Source organism: Betta splendens, chromosome 17, assembly GCF_900634795.4.
Source record: "Betta splendens chromosome 17, fBetSpl5.4, whole genome shotgun sequence".
NCBI classification, from domain to species: Eukaryota; Metazoa; Chordata; class Actinopteri; order Anabantiformes; family Osphronemidae; genus Betta; species Betta splendens.
In genome coordinates this window covers 5,363,454-5,380,856 of record NC_040897.2, presented here as the reverse complement: position 1 = coordinate 5,380,856, position 17,403 = coordinate 5,363,454, and the positions used below count along the sequence as shown (strand labels likewise).

General features: G+C 42.0%; 3 protein-coding genes across 7 annotated transcripts; 1 reads left to right on the top strand and 2 right to left on the bottom strand.

The window, feature by feature from the left end:
* Positions 1-1,703: 1,703 nt before the first annotated feature.
* On the bottom strand, positions 1,704-6,020 carry LOC129603345 (uncharacterized). 5 transcript variants are annotated; one of them, XM_055504045.1, is made up of 7 exons: positions 5,123-5,278; positions 4,842-4,973; positions 4,027-4,120; positions 3,862-3,942; positions 3,423-3,539; positions 3,260-3,296; positions 1,704-2,396 (listed from the first exon to the last, which is right to left on the bottom strand). In XM_055504045.1, exons 2-7 carry the CDS (start codon positions 4,854-4,856, stop codon positions 2,291-2,293), a joined length of 450 nt encoding a protein of 149 aa, XP_055360020.1. In that variant the 5' UTR covers positions 4,857-4,973; positions 5,123-5,278; the 3' UTR covers positions 1,704-2,290. The 5 variants fall into 5 exon arrangements, 4 of the variants coding, with proteins under 4 accessions (XP_055360020.1, XP_055360021.1, XP_055360022.1 ...); XM_055504046.1 differs by having other exon boundaries at positions 5,074-5,229; XM_055504047.1 differs by having other exon boundaries at positions 1,704-2,227; positions 2,311-2,396; positions 4,842-5,228.
* A 128-nt stretch (positions 6,021-6,148) lies between these two features.
* LOC114844861 (histone H3) lies at positions 6,149-6,690 on the bottom strand. The gene has a single exon (XM_029132519.3). The coding sequence runs from the start codon at positions 6,683-6,685 to the stop codon at positions 6,275-6,277; it is 411 nt and encodes a 136-aa protein (XP_028988352.1). The 5' UTR covers positions 6,686-6,690; the 3' UTR covers positions 6,149-6,274.
* Positions 6,691-6,938: 248 nt separating this feature from the next.
* Positions 6,939-9,746, top strand: LOC114844420 (histone H2A-like). The gene has a single exon (XM_029131782.3). The coding sequence runs from the start codon at positions 7,033-7,035 to the stop codon at positions 7,420-7,422; it is 390 nt and encodes a 129-aa protein (XP_028987615.1). The 5' UTR covers positions 6,939-7,032; the 3' UTR covers positions 7,423-9,746.
* Positions 9,747-17,403: the final 7,657 nt, after the last annotated feature.

The window sequence follows — 17,403 nt, the reverse complement described above, 5'->3', positions numbered from 1 at the left end:
GGTACGGTGTTTCGCCAACAACGAACCGTGGGTCACCCCTGACCCCTTAAAGCACTTCTGAAGGAGAAGAAGAGAGTGTTTAGATCAGGGAACAGGAAGGAGTTAAGGAGTGTACCAAAGCTGAGCTCGGGACTCTTAGGTGTGTGATTAGATAAGGTGTTGATTCATAACAATTATATTATTGGTATAATAATATAGCTAAAATGTTTGTGAAATTCAAGTCATGTCGTAAACATGTCTGACTCAAACAAACAAAAGCTGAATGTCAACAAAGATGTGTCCTCTACTCACAGGAAGGTAAGTAAATAGAATGTTTTTGTAAACCCAAGAACACAAAATATAGTGTTGAAGGCCTTACAGGAGTTTGGACTTGTCTGCTAGAAGTCGAAACATCAAAGAACCTGAACCGGTTGACTGCTCAGACATGACAGGACATGCAACACTCACATCCTGTTGTAAGTAGTTATATTTAAATTGTATTAATTACAGTTTCACCATCTATCCTTGTTGCAATGGTGTAGATTAGCAAACAAAATGTATTGTGCTGACACAAAATATAGTTTTGAAAACCATGTAGCTGCAGTAGATTCATTATTGAGGAAGACAAGCAAGTTGATGTAACTATTGATTTGTTTGGTTTCAGCAGCTGGTTGCACCAGACAGGACTTCAGTGGTGAAGAGAATGGTGAGTAAACCAAGCAGCTTCATCGGCCTGTCTGTGAGTTGAATGTTACGTTTTAGGTGGTGTCAGAAATTACAGTGTTAAAAAATATGTATGACATGAAGTCTCTAGCTCTAAAAATGAATAAAATAATTGTTTAATTGAAATAATAAGCCTCTGTGATTTTTGCAGGTTATGTGCACATAGAATATGTTCGTTGTTAAATGCACTGTAATTTTTAAAGTTTTTTATTTCATACCCTAGTTTGGGTTGAAATACGAAAATTCTAAAGCGACAGTACCATGTCTTTAGTTCCCATCTGGCAACATTGTTCCTCAATAAACGCTCGGTGTGTGCATTGAGGTTATCTTTCTTCTCTGCAGTGAAGGTGAAACTATAATAAAATTGATAAAGAAGCATTCTCTCATTACATGATCAGAAGTGTTGTGGTATTTTCCACAACACCCCAAAGGCTCTGACTGGCTGAGAAGCGTATCTCATGGCAGTACTGATCAGCAGCCCAATAGTGTTAACGCGTTAACATAGCCAGTCCTAGTCTTAACAGATTCTCCCAACTCAGCGACACGTCAACTGCTGCAAACGCTTTAATCCAGACGTGTGTTTTTTGTGCAGATGTTATCAGTCATCATAAAACATCTCCATCAACTAGTTTAGTACCAGTAAAGCCACTAAATATACTGCTCAAGACTTTCAGACAATACTGAAGGTCCGTGTTTACAGCCATGTGTTAGTGTTGACTTACATTTGACCGATGTGCCAAAAAGGGAAAGGAAGAAAACCAAATAAATAATTAGACAAGAATACTACAACCTCAAAAAGTACTTATTTGCTCTAATTGGACCCAGAGACAGAGAGAAGAACAACTACAAAAGAGAAGAGGTGGAAAGGTGATGACCTGCATGTCCCTGAGGGAAACATGAAGCATCAGGTTGACAGCAGAACCCTGTGACAGTGTCAGAAAACCTACTGGTTTATAAACTTTGGGAAAGTGTAATGCACATAATGTCATACTGGACATACACATAGTTATAGTTTCATTTATTAGCAGATCATAGTTCATCAATCTACGTCAAAGAAATCACACATGTTTGAACAAAGATTCACAGTAAAATCATCATATTTACATGAACAAAACATTGTAATCTGAAACTAAACTAAAACCACCAAAACATCAGAGCATACAGTACATTAATGTTCTAGCACATTGTTCTGATTGTACTGTAGATGGAGAGTTGCACTCTTATCTCACAGGACAACTCTAGCTCATGCTTAACTCTAACTGCGCTTAAACTGGACCTTGACCTGTAGTACACCTGAGTTACATCTAGACTGAGCCTGACACATACTGTCCCTACCTGAGCTAAACCAGGACTGACACTGAACCCATCCTAGACTATGACTATTCTCTTCCTTCCTAGACTGACTCTGGACTAAACCATGTCTACCTCCATGGACTAAAACTGGCCCAGCAGTTCGTCCCAATGCCATCAACACTAAAAGATGTTGTTCAACAGCAAATTTACTTCAGTCAGGCTAAATCCAGACCTATGTAGCGTGAAGGAAACAACAAGGTGAACAGTGAGGCTACCAACATAAAATTGTTGAGATCTATAATGCAACCTTATTACCTTCTGATTTGTTCTGATGTGGAACCCAGCAAGGCAACAGGATGAGAAACAAACTGAGCAGGATGATTAAGACCAGAGAAGCAACTCTGCAGAGAAAAAAATCAGCAAACACAATCAACTTCCCCACATTTGACTGACTTACAGTATCATCTAACTATAAAAGACAGGAAGTAAAGCCATCCATCTACTCATACAGGAGCCCAGGATATTATATTACGTTTCATGCTTTTTTTCTAAATACAACAGAAACACGAATAACTGGCAACACTGGTGACTCAGAGGCTACTGGACACAGTGAATGGCCGATGTTTATCATAAGATTCTGAGCTGTGGTTTCATTGCTGTAAGCTGCAAGCTGCATTCCTCCAAGTTGGTTCTGGAAGACGCTACTTCACCTGCTTTACTTCTGTCATGTGATTCACCAGCTGCAGTCAATAAGCCATCAAGTCATTGTATTTAAGCACATAGTATTCACCAAAGTCATTTGCCAGTTTTTTTGAGTTCTGTCCCAGAATTCCAGTTCTGTAAGTAGTGATGGTGAGATGAAGCCACATGAGGCATTGAACCACTTGAGCACACAAAACCACCTGCCCACCGGCCAAGAATAGTGTCTGTTATGTCTGTTCCCTGTACCTTGTCATCTGTATCTGCATCATTGGGTTTTTGACCATTACATGTTATTAACTGCCTTTGCCTGTTCCTTCCTCTTGCACTGCCCTCTCGTGTACCGACCTGAGCCTGTTCAACCTGTCTACATGAATAGACCTCTATGACTGACTCATGAAGTGACTAATGAATCATATTAGGTTATTGAGGCAGGGTACACACTGAACATGTCGCCAGTCCATCGCAGGGCAACACACAGACAACAATTTACACAATCACACCTAAGGCCAATTTAAACCTAATGCATGTAACTCATGAATCATATTAGGTTATTGGTTCTTACATTATACAAGGGACAATCCACTGGTCAGGAGCAAAGTCTTTGGGCAAAACAGAGAAGAACAAAGAAGTGATGAAACCAGAGGAACAGAATTAGCATACGTTACAGACTGTAACATTGACGTGAATCTGAGATTGTGGTAAAAATATTAATGTGCTAAATTCACCTGTTGCGTTATTTTCTGCTCCGGTCAGGGTCATGTTTGGTGGGAGGCTTTTTGTCTTGGGTCCACACACAGAGTCTACAGTCTTAGAACACGCTGTCAGAGTTTCCTGATCCAGTGCTGGAGGAAGACCAGAGATCAATTCATCAAACATGTACAGCTCCTGTAAACCATGTAAACCATGCAACCAAGCAGAGTCCTGCAAGTCCTGCAAGAATAAATCCTTGCGGGACTGCTACCCACAGTGACTGTGTCTGGAGGACAAATTGAGAAGATAAGTTTACTGCTCAGTTTAAGATTCTTTAAAATCCCTTCACACTTTTTATAAAAGCTTTTAGAACCCTATAGCAAATGTGTCAGTCTTTATTTCACTGGATTGAGGACCAGTTGTTCTGTGGTTGGGTCTGGAATCACAGTTCTACTTTTTTGTTGATGTATTTACCTGAGCAGTTTGTGCACATAGCACAGCGGATTCCCACCTTCATGTCAGGGGTTATGGTGCAGTTTTCCTTCAGGAAGTAACCTGTGATCCCAAACACAAGTATTTAGATTAATCTGAAGCATTCACCTACACGTCTGACTCACCTGACACTGACTTGGTATTTACCTTCAGGACATGATGGACATCCATTGGGGTTTGGCAGAACTTTCATGCTGATAGGTTGAAGGTTCATCTTCAGCACCAGAAATGCAATGATCATCTGGAATCAGACCAACTGGTTCGGGTAAAGGAGTCTCACTGTGGGTTAAAACTGTTCAGCTGCTGAAACGGTGTTAACCGTAGTAAAGATCAATAGCAGCCTGCAGTAATCTCCTTTTTAAACAACAGTTTACTGCTGATATAATGGCCAGCATTACCACAGTGTTGGTGTTAAACCTGCAGCTTTAAACATAGGAATACTGCAACAAACTAGCAGTTACACATGACCTGCATACCTGAGGAAGCTCCACCCCTCCACACCCACCTGTCTGCAGCCTGAATCAGTGGGACACATGCTGCTATCTCTATACTGTTAGAAAAGGCAGCATAGGCAGCTTACAGAACTCGAGACCTGATCCAGATTTGAAACCATTAAAACCTAAAACCTAAAGTGTGAGTTTCCATTTCCATGTTAACAGACCCTTGAAAATATAAATGCAATCAGAAGGAAAGGGCACATTTAAAATTACAAACCAGTCTAAAACCAGTCTTTAACTAACGCCCAATCAGACTATAGCAATTCTTAGGTCATTACTACAGAATCACAACATGTTGCTTTTCAGCAGATTCATGTTACGTAACAGAAACAGTACCAAACTCTAGTGAACCAGGTGCATCTGAAACAGAACCACTCCACTAGATCAGACAGCAGCTGGTTCAGTGGGAGCAGTAGAAGATGAAGAAGAGCAACAGAGGTGCAGATTGTTTCTTGTCTGACTTACCTGTGATACGTCCATTGTGTCCTCGATTAAACTGACTTGAGGGAGTCGCTGAGAGTTTTATAAGCAGGAACAGGGAGCAACGGTGGAAGCCCTGACGGGGCCACATGACGAATGGTCTCTCAAAACTGACGTCTGTAGACAAGACAGAACATGTCTGTAGATCTGACGTATAGGACTCAGAAGCTCTGTTCTGAACCTGAATTTGTTTAAAAGGTGTAAAATCATTGCAGACAATTATGTGTCCAGGTTATAGTCACATGTGTGTCCTCCTGTTAAATCACCATCCATCCATTTTCAACCGCTTATCCAGGGCGCAGGGGCAGCAGTCTAAGCAGAGCTCCAGAATTCCCTCTCCCCTGCTCTTCCGGTGGGACCCGAAGGCGTTCCCAGGCCAATCAAGAGACACGAGGAAGACCCAGCATGTCCTGTCTTCCCCGGGGCCTCCTACTGGTGGGACACGCCCAGATACCTCCCCAGGGAGGTGTCCAGAATGCATCCAAACCAGATACCCAAGCCACCCCCACTGGCTCCTCTCGATGTGGAGGAGGAGGAACTCTACTCTGAGCTCCTCCTGGGTGACAAAAGCTCCTCACCTTATCTCTAAGAGAGTGCCCAGCCACCCTACAGAGGAAGCTCATTTCAGCCGCTTGTGTCCATGATCTTGCTCTTTTGGTCATGACCCAAAGCTCATGACCATATGTGAGGTCCAGACAGTTACATGTCCAGGTTAATCACAAGTGTCGTAGATTTAGGTTTTAATAGTTTTCATATTGTAATTGAAAACAGGAAGTAGCTCATAGCAGAGTGTGTGGCTCTTAAAAGAGCCTTTAGTGGTTGTTCTTGAGTCCTATTTAACTTCCAAAGCCGTTGTGGGAGCATCCCTGTCTCTTCAAGGCGTAGACCACGTCCATGGCGGTCACAGTTTTCCTCTTGGCGTGTTCCGTGTAAGTGACAGCGTCACGGATCACGTTCTCCAGGAAAACCTTCAACACGCCGCGAGTCTCCTCGTAGATGAGACTGATACGCTTGACTCCACCGCGGCGGGCCAGACGACGGATGGCGGGCTTAGTTATGCCCTGGATGTTGTCACGTAGAACTTTACGGTGATGCTTGGCACCTCCTTTACCGAGTCCTTTTCCGCCTTTCCCACGTCCACTCATTGTCATCATAGCAAAGTAGATTCATTCAGTATTATACTCCATCACCTGCATAAAGATTCACTTGTTTAAGGTGCATTACTGGTGTTTTATAGAATATAATATGGAAACTGGTTAAATTGCCAAAAACTAAAATTTCAGTTTTGAATGAAGCCAAAATAGAAGTATGCTATGGGTAATTCTATGGATAGTAATTATGTGTAATGAAACACGATCGTCTTTAGTTAAGGTAGTGGCTCTTAAAAGAGCCTTTGTGCTGGTTATAGAGCGGACGGTTTAAGCCCTCTCCCCGCGGATGCGCCGGGCGAGCTGGATGTCTTTGGGCATGATGGTGACCCTCTTGGCGTGGATGGCGCACAGGTTGGTGTCCTCGAACAGACCGACCAGATAAGCCTCGCTGGCCTCCTGCAGAGCCATGACGGCAGAGCTCTGGAAGCGCAGGTCGGTCTTGAAGTCCTGGGCGATCTCCCTGACCAGGCGCTGGAAGGGCAGTTTACGGATCAGCAGCTCGGTGGATTTCTGGTAGCGACGGATCTCTCGGAGAGCCACGGTACCGGGCCTGTAGCGATGAGGCTTCTTGACGCCGCCAGTGGCTGGCGCGCTCTTACGGGCAGCCTTTGTTGCCAGCTGCTTCCTGGGCGCTTTGCCTCCAGTGGACTTACGCGCAGTTTGTTTGGTACGGGCCATTTCGCTTCTATGTCACCGTTTACGGATAACTGGTAAAGCACTGAAAGAACTGCCGCTCTTAAACTATGGGATCGAATGAGAACGAGTGACGCTGCGGCTCCTGATTGGCGGACGGCACCTTCCTCAGCTCGGCTCCGCCTGGAGGAGCGAATCCCGCCTGAACCTCCACCACCGATTGGAGGAAAGTCTTTAAAAAAGTCCGCCAACACGCAGAGCGTCCGCCCTCTGCTGAGCCTCCTCACTGGTTGGTGAGGCAGGACTCGTCCCGCTCTGACGGACATATAAAGGAGGGTTTCGGCTGCTGAAGGCATTTGTTCTTAGACGAGTACCAAACAGAGATCTTCAAAATGTCTGGCCGCGGAAAAACTGGAGGAAAAGCCAGAGCTAAGGCTAAGACCCGTTCGTCTAGAGCTGGACTCCAGTTCCCCGTGGGTCGTGTCCACAGGCTGCTGCGCAAAGGCAACTATGCGGAGCGCGTCGGTGCCGGAGCTCCCGTGTACTTGGCGGCTGTTCTAGAGTATTTGACCGCTGAGATCTTGGAGTTGGCTGGAAACGCTGCCCGTGACAACAAGAAGACCAGGATCATCCCCCGCCACCTACAGTTAGCTGTTCGCAACGACGAGGAGCTCAACAAACTGCTGGGCGGAGTCACCATCGCCCAGGGCGGCGTCCTGCCCAACATCCAGGCGGTGCTGCTGCCCAAGAAGACCGAGAAACCCGCAGGGAAGGCAAAGTAAACCTGGATCAGCTGTGATCAACAAAAACGGCTCTTTTAAGAGCCACACAAACAAACTAAAGAATAGTTTACTTGTGGGTGACAATACATGAAACCATCAACTCCAAAGATAAAAGCAACCATATGTGCCATGTGGTTTTGTGACAGATCTTATCGTGCTGAGGTGCAGTGTAGGTTGGTTGAGAGTGTCGTTTTAAGTTGTTTGAAGGTTGCTTGTTAACTTTTCTTTTCTCTGAAAACCACCAATCAGCAGATTCTTCAGTCTGAGGGCAGTTGACTGAAGGACACAAACTTGTCCTCCAGCTCCAGTGAGGTTTCACTTCCCACCTCTAATGGGCTTATGTGAATGAAGGACTGGTGTAGTGATTAGGTGTGAACATTAAGTTAATGTTCTGTGGGTTATTGATTTTTAATTTGCTTTGCCCAATATTTTTATTTTTCTTATTACATTCAGTTACACAGAAAGACAACTCATCAGCCTCTTAAAGAAATTTCCACAACACTTAACCATCTTTTTGAGTCTCTTCCTTTTTCTGCCTGTACTGCCCCCTGCCTAACACACAACTCCATACAGGACTATTGAGGCCACCACAGTGACATTGACAGTCCCACACTGCATAACAGACTACATCACTGTGCCAGCTAAGATAGTCATGTCAGGAAGGGCATCTGGCGTAAAAACTTGGCCAATCAATCGTAAATAATTTGTCTTTATTCCATCGGGGGTCCCTCCCGATGGGATAAAGTCGAAAGGAGTTGCCTAAATGATTATAGTCTTGACTAACATCAAATTAAACAACAGATTCCGGGGTACAATGCTGTTGTAATAAATCTGGTTCATGTGCAACAAAACAGACAAGAATATGACACAATAACCCATTAGCATGTACCACTACTTGTATTACACCTCCTATTACATCTCATAAGTGTTCCTTGTATTATCTATAATTGCATTCAAATTGCCATAAGCGTAAATCCATGAACGGAGACCACAGAGTCCAGTGTGTTCGGGTTGAACCATGACTCAGTGAAACACAGCAGGCTGCTCTCCCGGTACATGCGCTGCAGCCGCACAAGTGCCGTTAGCTCGTCCAACTTGTATTGAACAAGTTAATGGCTGTGTATATAATGCAAACATAATGTTTATTAATGCAAGTTTCCACAACTCTATGTGGATTTGCAGGAAAGACACAATACACATATAGAGTGGAAATAAAGATTAAAAATGCAAAGAAAAGGACAGAGCTGCTGAAACTTGCTGCCACACACGCCATCTAGGAAAAAACTACAGTTTTGACTTGTCATAAATACGTTACAGATATGTGTAACATATGTAGAAGAAACATGTCTGTTATTGCCATAATAATGCCGTGACAGTATGCTGCTTGCCATGTTTATAAAGATTTTACATGTTGAAACAACCAGCCCATTGATATGAAACATGTTTGAGGCGCTACTCTGCAACACATCCGCTTCAAAAGAGCGATGCTGTGTCAAGCGGGACTACTCGAGTTGACCATCTCTAGCGATACTAGGAGGTTTGTTAGTGCATTAGCAGTATAAAGGAGATTTTGGGTCTGTGGAGATTTTTGTTTTTCAGTTCATGGATGTCTTGTCTCTCACACTTGTCCTGTCTATGCCTTCCATGTCAGTTCCACCTGTTGTGCATGGTGTGTGTACACAGCGGCGTTTAGTTTAATAATTCGTTGCCCATTTGTATGATGTTTTTGATTTTAGTGATTAGTCCCAATGTAGTTCAGTTATTTTCCTGCTTAGCAGTGACTTTAGCCTCTGCCTTTTATGTCTTGAATTTAGGTTCTGCAAGACAGTGAGTTTGTATTTAGTTATTATCTACCTGTGTTATTCCTTATATACTGCAGTGTGCAGTAAATTTATTTTCCTGTTTTTAACATTCAATAAATCTGTTTATGTTAAAACCAGGGTAGAGAGAGTGCAACCAGCTGCTGAAACAAACAACAAATCAGCGCAGCAACACAACAAAACATAAATAGGCACAAAATAATTAGATAAATAAAGATACACCTTTAGCAGAACGCATCTGTCTTTAAGAGGCAGCAGCAGCTGTTAGTGTTATGATTCCTCTTAAATAAAGCTCTGAAATATACTGGAAATGATCAGATGGCTGTGTCAAAAAGTGAGTCTGATAAAAGCTCAGCTCCTTCCTCATTGCAGTTTGTTCCACTACCTGAGTGTCTCAGCACCTTCAGGTCTTTAAAAGCCTCTGACTCTATTCATCAACCACCATTGCAGACTCAAAATGTTACACTGACTTTTTAAGAGACACAGAGATGATAAATAACAGAAAAGTAGCAGCTGCTTCATGATCCATGTCATGTTTGTCCATTTGAATCACATACACATGTATACACAGGCGTGTGGGTCTGAGTCCATGTATCACAGGGTTCTGCTCCGGTTGGTACCTCCATCCATCATGTGGAGCTTCTTCTAGGGTCACAGTAAGAGATATGTTGGACACATCGCTGGCCTTCACAGGACAAAATGCATTCAGGTGTCAGTTCAGTTTTCTGGGATTTATATGAAAGAAGACTGAGGAGCACCCGGACACAGAGGAAAGAACCAGCAGAACCCAGTCAGGATAGATGAACTGGATTTTCTGTGGTGGTGTTAGAGCGCCCTCTACTGAACGGACCCATCACATCCTTCATCACAGCCACTCATTCATTCAGGAGTTAAAGCGCAGACTCTTTTATTTACAGTTTATTTGCTACATTAGATTTGATGATTTATATGCTAATACATCCATTACTCATTAATTCAACAGTTTATGTTAAATTAGTTTATTTATCTAACAACTGCAGAGCAGTGATGAAATCATTACTGACCATTAGTTGCTTTATTTCGCTTAGTAAATACTGGGTAAACACATAAGGCTGCTATAAAGAGTCGTAGATCTGCCGAGTCCTGCGTCATGACATAAAGGTTTAAAAATGGTTATGATCAAAGCGATGATTATTACGGTTGTTTAGTTAAATTCTAAAAGACGTGGCATCACTACAACTGCTGAAAAACCTTTAGTTATAGTATTTACATGTTCTGACAGTTTGATACTGAAACAAGCAGCTGTACCCACAGATAGACTGACACACGAGACACTGTGTGCTCCCGCATCAGTTATTTGTTGACAGTCACTTTTTGTTACATCCCCAAAGAGGGAGAGAGGGGGGGGGGGGGGGGGGGGGGGGGGGGAATCCCTGTGGTCGGTCGCTGCCAGTCATGAGCTTCAGAAAGTTTGCTTTGATTCTGCATCTCTTCACATCCATTTGTTCCACTTCTGAGGGTGAGACTATCTCAGCGGATTATGTGTTATGACATGTCTGCAGCAGCAGGAATGGAAGTTTTAACTAATTTACATTTATCTTGAAGACTCTGTTTGACGTGCCAGGATTGTAAAGTGCAACTTTTATTTCTGACAGTTCATTTACTTACTTAAAATAAAAGAAGACTGAAAAAACATCTGAATGTTACGAACCATTACCAAACTGGAACAAACCTAGTTCAATTTAATGCAAATGAAAGTTGTGAAGATCTCAATACGTCACTGGGTTCTCATATTCCAGCTATAATAACACTTTTTTTGCGTCTTGGCTTTAATTGGATGTTTTTTTCCCTCAGACCATAAAGAGATCACTGTTAAAAACACTCTGCTAAAGCCTAAACTAACCAAACTAGGCCAGCTCCCTCAGAGCCAAGGTCAGATAGATCAAATAAAACCTCTTTCCCCACACTAGGAAATAGTAAAGAAAGAAAGAAGAAAGAAAGAAAACCTTTAATAGTCCCGCAATGGGAATTACTTCTCACAACAGCAGTACAGAACTACAGAACACAGCAACAGAACAGTTTGTGTTGGCACAGTACAACGCAGTACAGTACAGGTAGAGTGAGTATAAGGTTTGCACAAATGTTGCACAGAAAAATAGTTATTTGTTTCACATTGTGTAAATATAGAGTAGATAAATGATAATTCACAGAGTTTGCAAATATTGTGCAGAGCAGATTACTATATAAACCACTGAAGCAGTGGGTGAGTGAATGTAATGGGATGTGGTTAACAGTTCTGATTGTACAATCTGATAGCAGCAGCCAGGAAAGATCTGCGTAATCTCTCCTTCACACAGCGAGGGTGGATCAGTCTGCTACTGAAGCTGGTCTCCAGAGCAAACATTGAGTCCTCCAGTGGGTGAGAGTTCTGGTCCACGATGGATGTCAGTTTAGCCAGGACCCACCTCCTGCACCGTGTCCAGAGTGCAGCCCAGGACAGAGCTGGACATCTTGATGACCCTGTCCAGTCTTTTCCTGTCCCTCACGCTAAACTTGACTATATACTGGAGACTGCATGACCCAAAGCTGAAACTAGACTTAATGATAAATTTCATTTTTTACTAGACAAAATAAACAATAGTGAACACAAAATTGAAATAAACTAAAAATCACTGCTTGTGGAAAAAACACCACAAAATAAATTTGCTCACAAACACAGACACACACACGCATGCACACGCACACAACAAAATAAAATAAGACCAGACTAAAAGAAAGCACAAATGTTGGACCACACAACAGACTTTGTAAGGAGTTAAATGGATAAACAAACTGACAAAGTGGTGTGTAGGAGGCGACCTTAAATAAGAGGCTATGGAACAAGTGTTGGTAATGAGCATGAATGCATGAACAATGCTGAAAAATGTTCAGATGAGGGTGATTCTGAGGATCGTCACCATCAAAGACATATGAGTGTCATTTAATAATGAGAAACACATAAGCATTAGAACCGGCCCCTTAGAGATCACCAGCAGCGTCCTGCTGACAGTGGACAACACAGGTGAGTCTGAGAGCAGCAGGATTAGACCAGGTGGTTCCTCCAGAGTCTGAATGTGAGGCTGGTTGTCCTGGCAACAAACTCAAACTTACACTGGATCAGGCTTAGTTGGAGTAAACAAGATGTCAGATGATGTTAAGATAATGTTTCTGTTTTTCTAATCCAGATGAGATCCTGGATCTGTTTAGCTTCATATGTTTTGCTTCTCTAAACATGTTGAACAGATTATGTTGTTTTTCTTTCTTCTGTCCCCAGGTTCACAGGTAGACCTACAGGTAGCATCAAAACCAATATATTCCCAGAGCCTCCCTCAGACCTAATGTCAGCTTCACCACCCTCTGCTCTGCTCTGCTGGAATAGTGATGATGAAGCCTGAGTGGAAACAAGTTTCGTAAATCAGGTCAAAGCAACCAATACAAACCGTAATATCTGTAATAATATTAAAAAGTAAATCAATCATGCTTAAGTTTAGCAGATGGCCATTGGTTAACTTACGTCATGTACTTCTGTTGGTTTGGATAAAGAGCCCAGCGCCATTTTGAAACTTTGGCCTGACCCAATATTTAATTGGTTTAGGGGAGTTTTCAGCGGTTTTTGGTTTATTTCGAGTAACAGGGTAAATAAATAAAAATACAAATAAGAATAAAGCTAAAAAACAGTAAAACAGTAAAAGCCAACATCTAAACTGGGTTAAAACACCAAGGAAACGTAACGAGTTTTAAAAAAATTAAAAAACCGAAAGTGAGTTTGCCTGTCTAATGTATAATGGCAACTCATTCCATAACTTCGGGCTAGCTACTGAAAAAGCCCAGTCACCTCTAGACTTTTTCCATTCCCTCCTCCAAGGCTTCGCTATTTCGGGATGACTAAAAGTAGCTGATCAGCTGCGTGATGGAATATATGGCAAGAGGAGGTCAGACAGATACTGAGGAGCTAGACCATGTAAGCGCTTAAGAACAAATAAAACTATTTTAAAATCAATCTGTAAACATACCGGGAGCCATGAAGTGATGCCAAGGTCGGAGTAATATGCTCTTTCTTTTTTGTACCAGTTAAAAGCCGGGCAGCGGCAGTAATTTTGTTTGTTTGATTTGTTATATGTTGCTTACTGGGTTGAAAATGAAAACACCTTTTTACTTAATCTCTGCCTCAAGCCTCTTGTGTCTCCATCCGCTAATGGTCATCCTAACCAGTAGTGATGGACAAAAGAATCTTCTGAAGCACTGAAGCTTGTTTCCAAAAAGAGTTCATTTCGCGAAGCTTTTCAACATAGTATCTTTAGTCACATCCGGTGGCCGAACAAATGAATTGCAGTTTGAAGTTGCTGTAATGCACCGCTTTATTATGGATTCAAACTCAAGTTGACGTCTTCTTTGACATTTTCGTCTCATAGCATTGTGATGCTTTGACTACAAATAAAAATACACTTTTATGTGATCAATTTAATTAAATTAACTTTCCTTGTGTAAACGTGCTATTTCTGTTTGTGATTGTGATGTAATGTTCCCTCTAGGTTATGCACTTGTGCAATCATGCATTTCTCCTGTCAGGATCCCTGGGCTGGCTCTGCCATCCGTTTTGTTTCTCTCCCTCTTCCTCACCATACCATGCCTCTGCTTTGGGGTTAGGGAGAGGCGGGGTACACCCTGGACAGGTCCACACACTCACACCTACGGGCAATCTGGAGTGACCAATGAACCTAAGGTATGTTTTTGGAGGCATGTTGTGTAATTAGGAATCATGTAAATTTCCCACACCTGTGCCTTCCCTTCTATTTCCTTTTAAATACCAACCAGACTTTCGGTCTGTGCTGGACCGGGTGAGGGGGCTGAATGACTGATCAGACACCGCAGAACAGATGGTGGATCAGAGGAAGATCAAAAACAGAGTATAACAATTTGGTGTGAATTAGTTTGACGTAGAATGGCCAGTAGTAGTGGAGGAATGTCTGATGTAGAGGATATGGGCTTGGCGGAGGCTTCCAGAAGTTGGAGAGAAGTCAGAGCAAAAAAGCCATTTAGGCTAGCGGTACAGTCATCTATTGTGGCAGTCCTGGCCAATTTGGCACCCTGGCCGAGATCATGATATGGCACCTTCCAGCCCCCAGGGGCATATATGCGAATGTTTTTTTCTGACGGCTTGAAGCGGTGGTGCCCCAGGCAGCTGCCCCCTTCAACCATGCCTAAAACCATCACTGTCCACAATAGGGAAATTATTGTGTTTACAGCAGCAGCATAATGAACAAAAGAAAATTAAACACCAACAGTAAAAATTGTGCAAAAGCATACAACATTAATAATATTGCAGTAACAATAATAATTGTGTTAAACAGAGAAGCAGGGCACTCAAAGCTTAATATATATGTAAAAAGAAAATAAGAGACAGAAAAATAGTTGGGGAAATACAGGGCAGCAGAGGGGTTATAACAGGCATCCTGGTAGAGAGAATTTGGAAGCGCTAAAGAAGATGATAAAAGGAGGAGAGGTAGTGGGGATCAAGCGACTGCAGGCATTCAGAGATGAGAAGAAAGTAGACTGTAAATCTGTGATGGTGAGCTATAAAGAAAAAGTGTTGTAAAGCTAAGCAATGGTGGGGTACATGAGTTTTAGGGTCAGAGAATATGTGTCATCTCCCCAAAGGTGAGCTGTCCGTGTCAGAAATACTGACATACAGCAAATGTTTGGGGGAAGGGGAAGCAGAGGTGTGGAAAATTTGGAGGGAAACATGCATATGGACAGTGTGGAGTTAAAGCAATAGTTAAATGCTAACTAATTCAAGATTCAAGATTCAAAAAGCTTTATTAATCACAGAGGGAAATTATTTTGCACACTTTGATCGCTGTCACAGATGGAGGTACACACAAAAAGGTAGGGGAATTAAAAATAAGATTGCTAATACATACTACTGGCTAATTACATCAATTACTAGCTAAAGTTAGCTAAAGGGATCAACCCTTACAGAGACAGGAGGAGTTGCGCAGACCGATGGCCACCGGTAGGAAGGATCTCCGGTGGTGTTCTGTGGAGCATCTAATACTGATATGCCTTTTGTCTAATCTAATGTTGTCAGGTGTGGAGATTTTAATGCACATAGTAAAAGTGTAGGGAAATAGAGAAGAATCAAATAGCAAAGCATTGGAGGATGTAATAGATGAAAACTAATTAGTATGTTTAAACGATGGATCAGGCACAAGAGTTAATTTGGTAAACAAAACAGAATCAGTAATAGATGTAACTTTGGTCTCATAATCATTAGCTGGAGAATGTAATTAGGAAGTTTTAAGAGGAAGCACCATGGGCAGTGACCATTATCCAACAGAAATCTCCATAGGGTCGAGAAGGAAATACAGCAGGGAAAGAGGGAAGCTAAATGTAATTTTAGAAAGGCAGACTGGGTAAAATTAGAATTAGTATGTGAGCACAAAAAGAAGATGAAAAAGGAACGGCAGGAGAGCAAAGAGTTAAACAGGGAAATAAGTAGAATCATAATAGAAGGTACTGGGGGAAAATTAGTGCCATGGTGGATGCAAGAATGCACAGCAGATATTAAGGACAGAAACAAAGCCTTTAAAAAGCTGAAAAGACGAATAATTATTCACATCTGCTAGAGTACAAAAGAAAGTTAGCAATAAAGAGGAAAAATGTGAAAAATGCAAAGAAAGACTACTGGAAAAGCTATTGTGAGTCTTTAAGAAGAGTCACTCCATTGGAGAAAGTACAGCGTACAATTAAAAATATGGATAGGCAGGGGAGAAAGTATGGGTACCCCATAAAGAGAGACAGAAGGAAAATCATTGTGGTGATATGATAAGGTCAAAGTGCAAATTATGGTGCCAGCATTTTGTTGAAATTCATATTAGTGGAAATTTCAGTAGAGAAGAGCAGGGAGGCAGAGAGGATACAAAAAGTCAAAAATATAGTACATTTGGAAGATGACAAACATAATGAGAATTTGCTGAATCTTGAGTTTAGTATGACAGAATTGAAGAAGGGTAAAAGAAACACTAAGAATACATTACCAGAGAGAGACCAGATTAGTTATTGTATGCTTCAATCTAAGTGCTAAAAGTAAAACAGTGCTTCTAGCAGATCTGTCAAGCCTTCTCTGGCATTAATCTGTTGGGTGGCTCAGGAAAATAATCCTTTTGTGGGGCTCCGCGGGAAACCGAGCCTTTGCACCGGGTATGAGACGTGAAAGGCCTTGCTGTGTTTGGAACCTTGCCTGCCTTTGACTGCCTCTGCCTGCTCACTGTCTGTAGCACTGCTTCCGCTCGTCTGTGTACCAAACCCTGCCTGTCTGCGACTACAAGATTAAAGCCTTTTGAACCCGATACCTTTGCCTGTGTTGTGCGTTTGGGTCCCAGTTTTCCTGACGATGACACGACCCACACAGAAATGTGTAAATAATAAATAATTTAAATGAAAATAGGCACACAAAGTAACAGCAACTAAAAATCACTGCTAAACAGGAAAAAAATAGTCTCAGGTAACAAAACCGAACAAAACATGCAGAAAACAAAGAGACAGACACACAGACCAAAACAAACCTTGACACAGGAAAAGGGAACCACAATTGGCATGGTAACATGGCCATTGTAAGACTACAATCTAACTAGGAACTTAGATACTAAAAGACAGGTGAAATTAAAAGAAAACCGATTTTCAATGGAGGTTGACCAAAACAACCTCAAGTAGTATGTAAGAATGAAGGGACACTCAGATTGCTCCATATTTTTTATGCTGAGAAGTTTCCTCCCTTAAGATGGTTTGCCACTAGCACTATAACTAAATTATATGACATATAAAAGAATTTATGACAACTTGTGTGTTTATACAGTAGAAAAAGTGGCAATTTGCTTGCATTATATTGGATAGAGGACACAAAACTTCAAAAGTATTAATATCATCGGACTCAAGTAGTTCCTTAATAAGTACCAAAAAATATAGCATCAACTTCGAGGCAAGACATAGCAATAGAGGTTTTAAATGCATTGAACAAAATCAGGAAAATTGGGACAGTGGTTAAGTTTATTTGGGTACCTGCTCATAAGGGGGTGGAGGGTAATGAGGCTCCTGACAAATTTGCAAAGGAAGCTACTGGAAAGGAAAGCATTGACATTAATAT

Coding starts and splice junctions, on each gene's coding strand:
- LOC129603345 (XM_055504045.1), bottom strand. Junction 3,943..4,026: donor ATGTCCATCATGTCCTGAAG/GTAAATACCAAG, acceptor TTGGGATCACAG/GTTACTTCCTGAAGGAAAAC. Junction 3,297..3,422: donor AGCAGAAAATAACGCAACAG/GTGAATTTAGCA, acceptor TTTTGCCCAAAG/ACTTTGCTCCTGACCAGTGG.
- LOC114844861 (XM_029132519.3), bottom strand. CDS start 6,685: ATGGCCCGTACCAAACAAACTGCGCGTAAGTCCACTGGAGGCAAAGCG.
- LOC114844420 (XM_029131782.3), top strand. CDS start 7,033: ATGTCTGGCCGCGGAAAAACTGGAGGAAAAGCCAGAGCTAAGGCTAAG.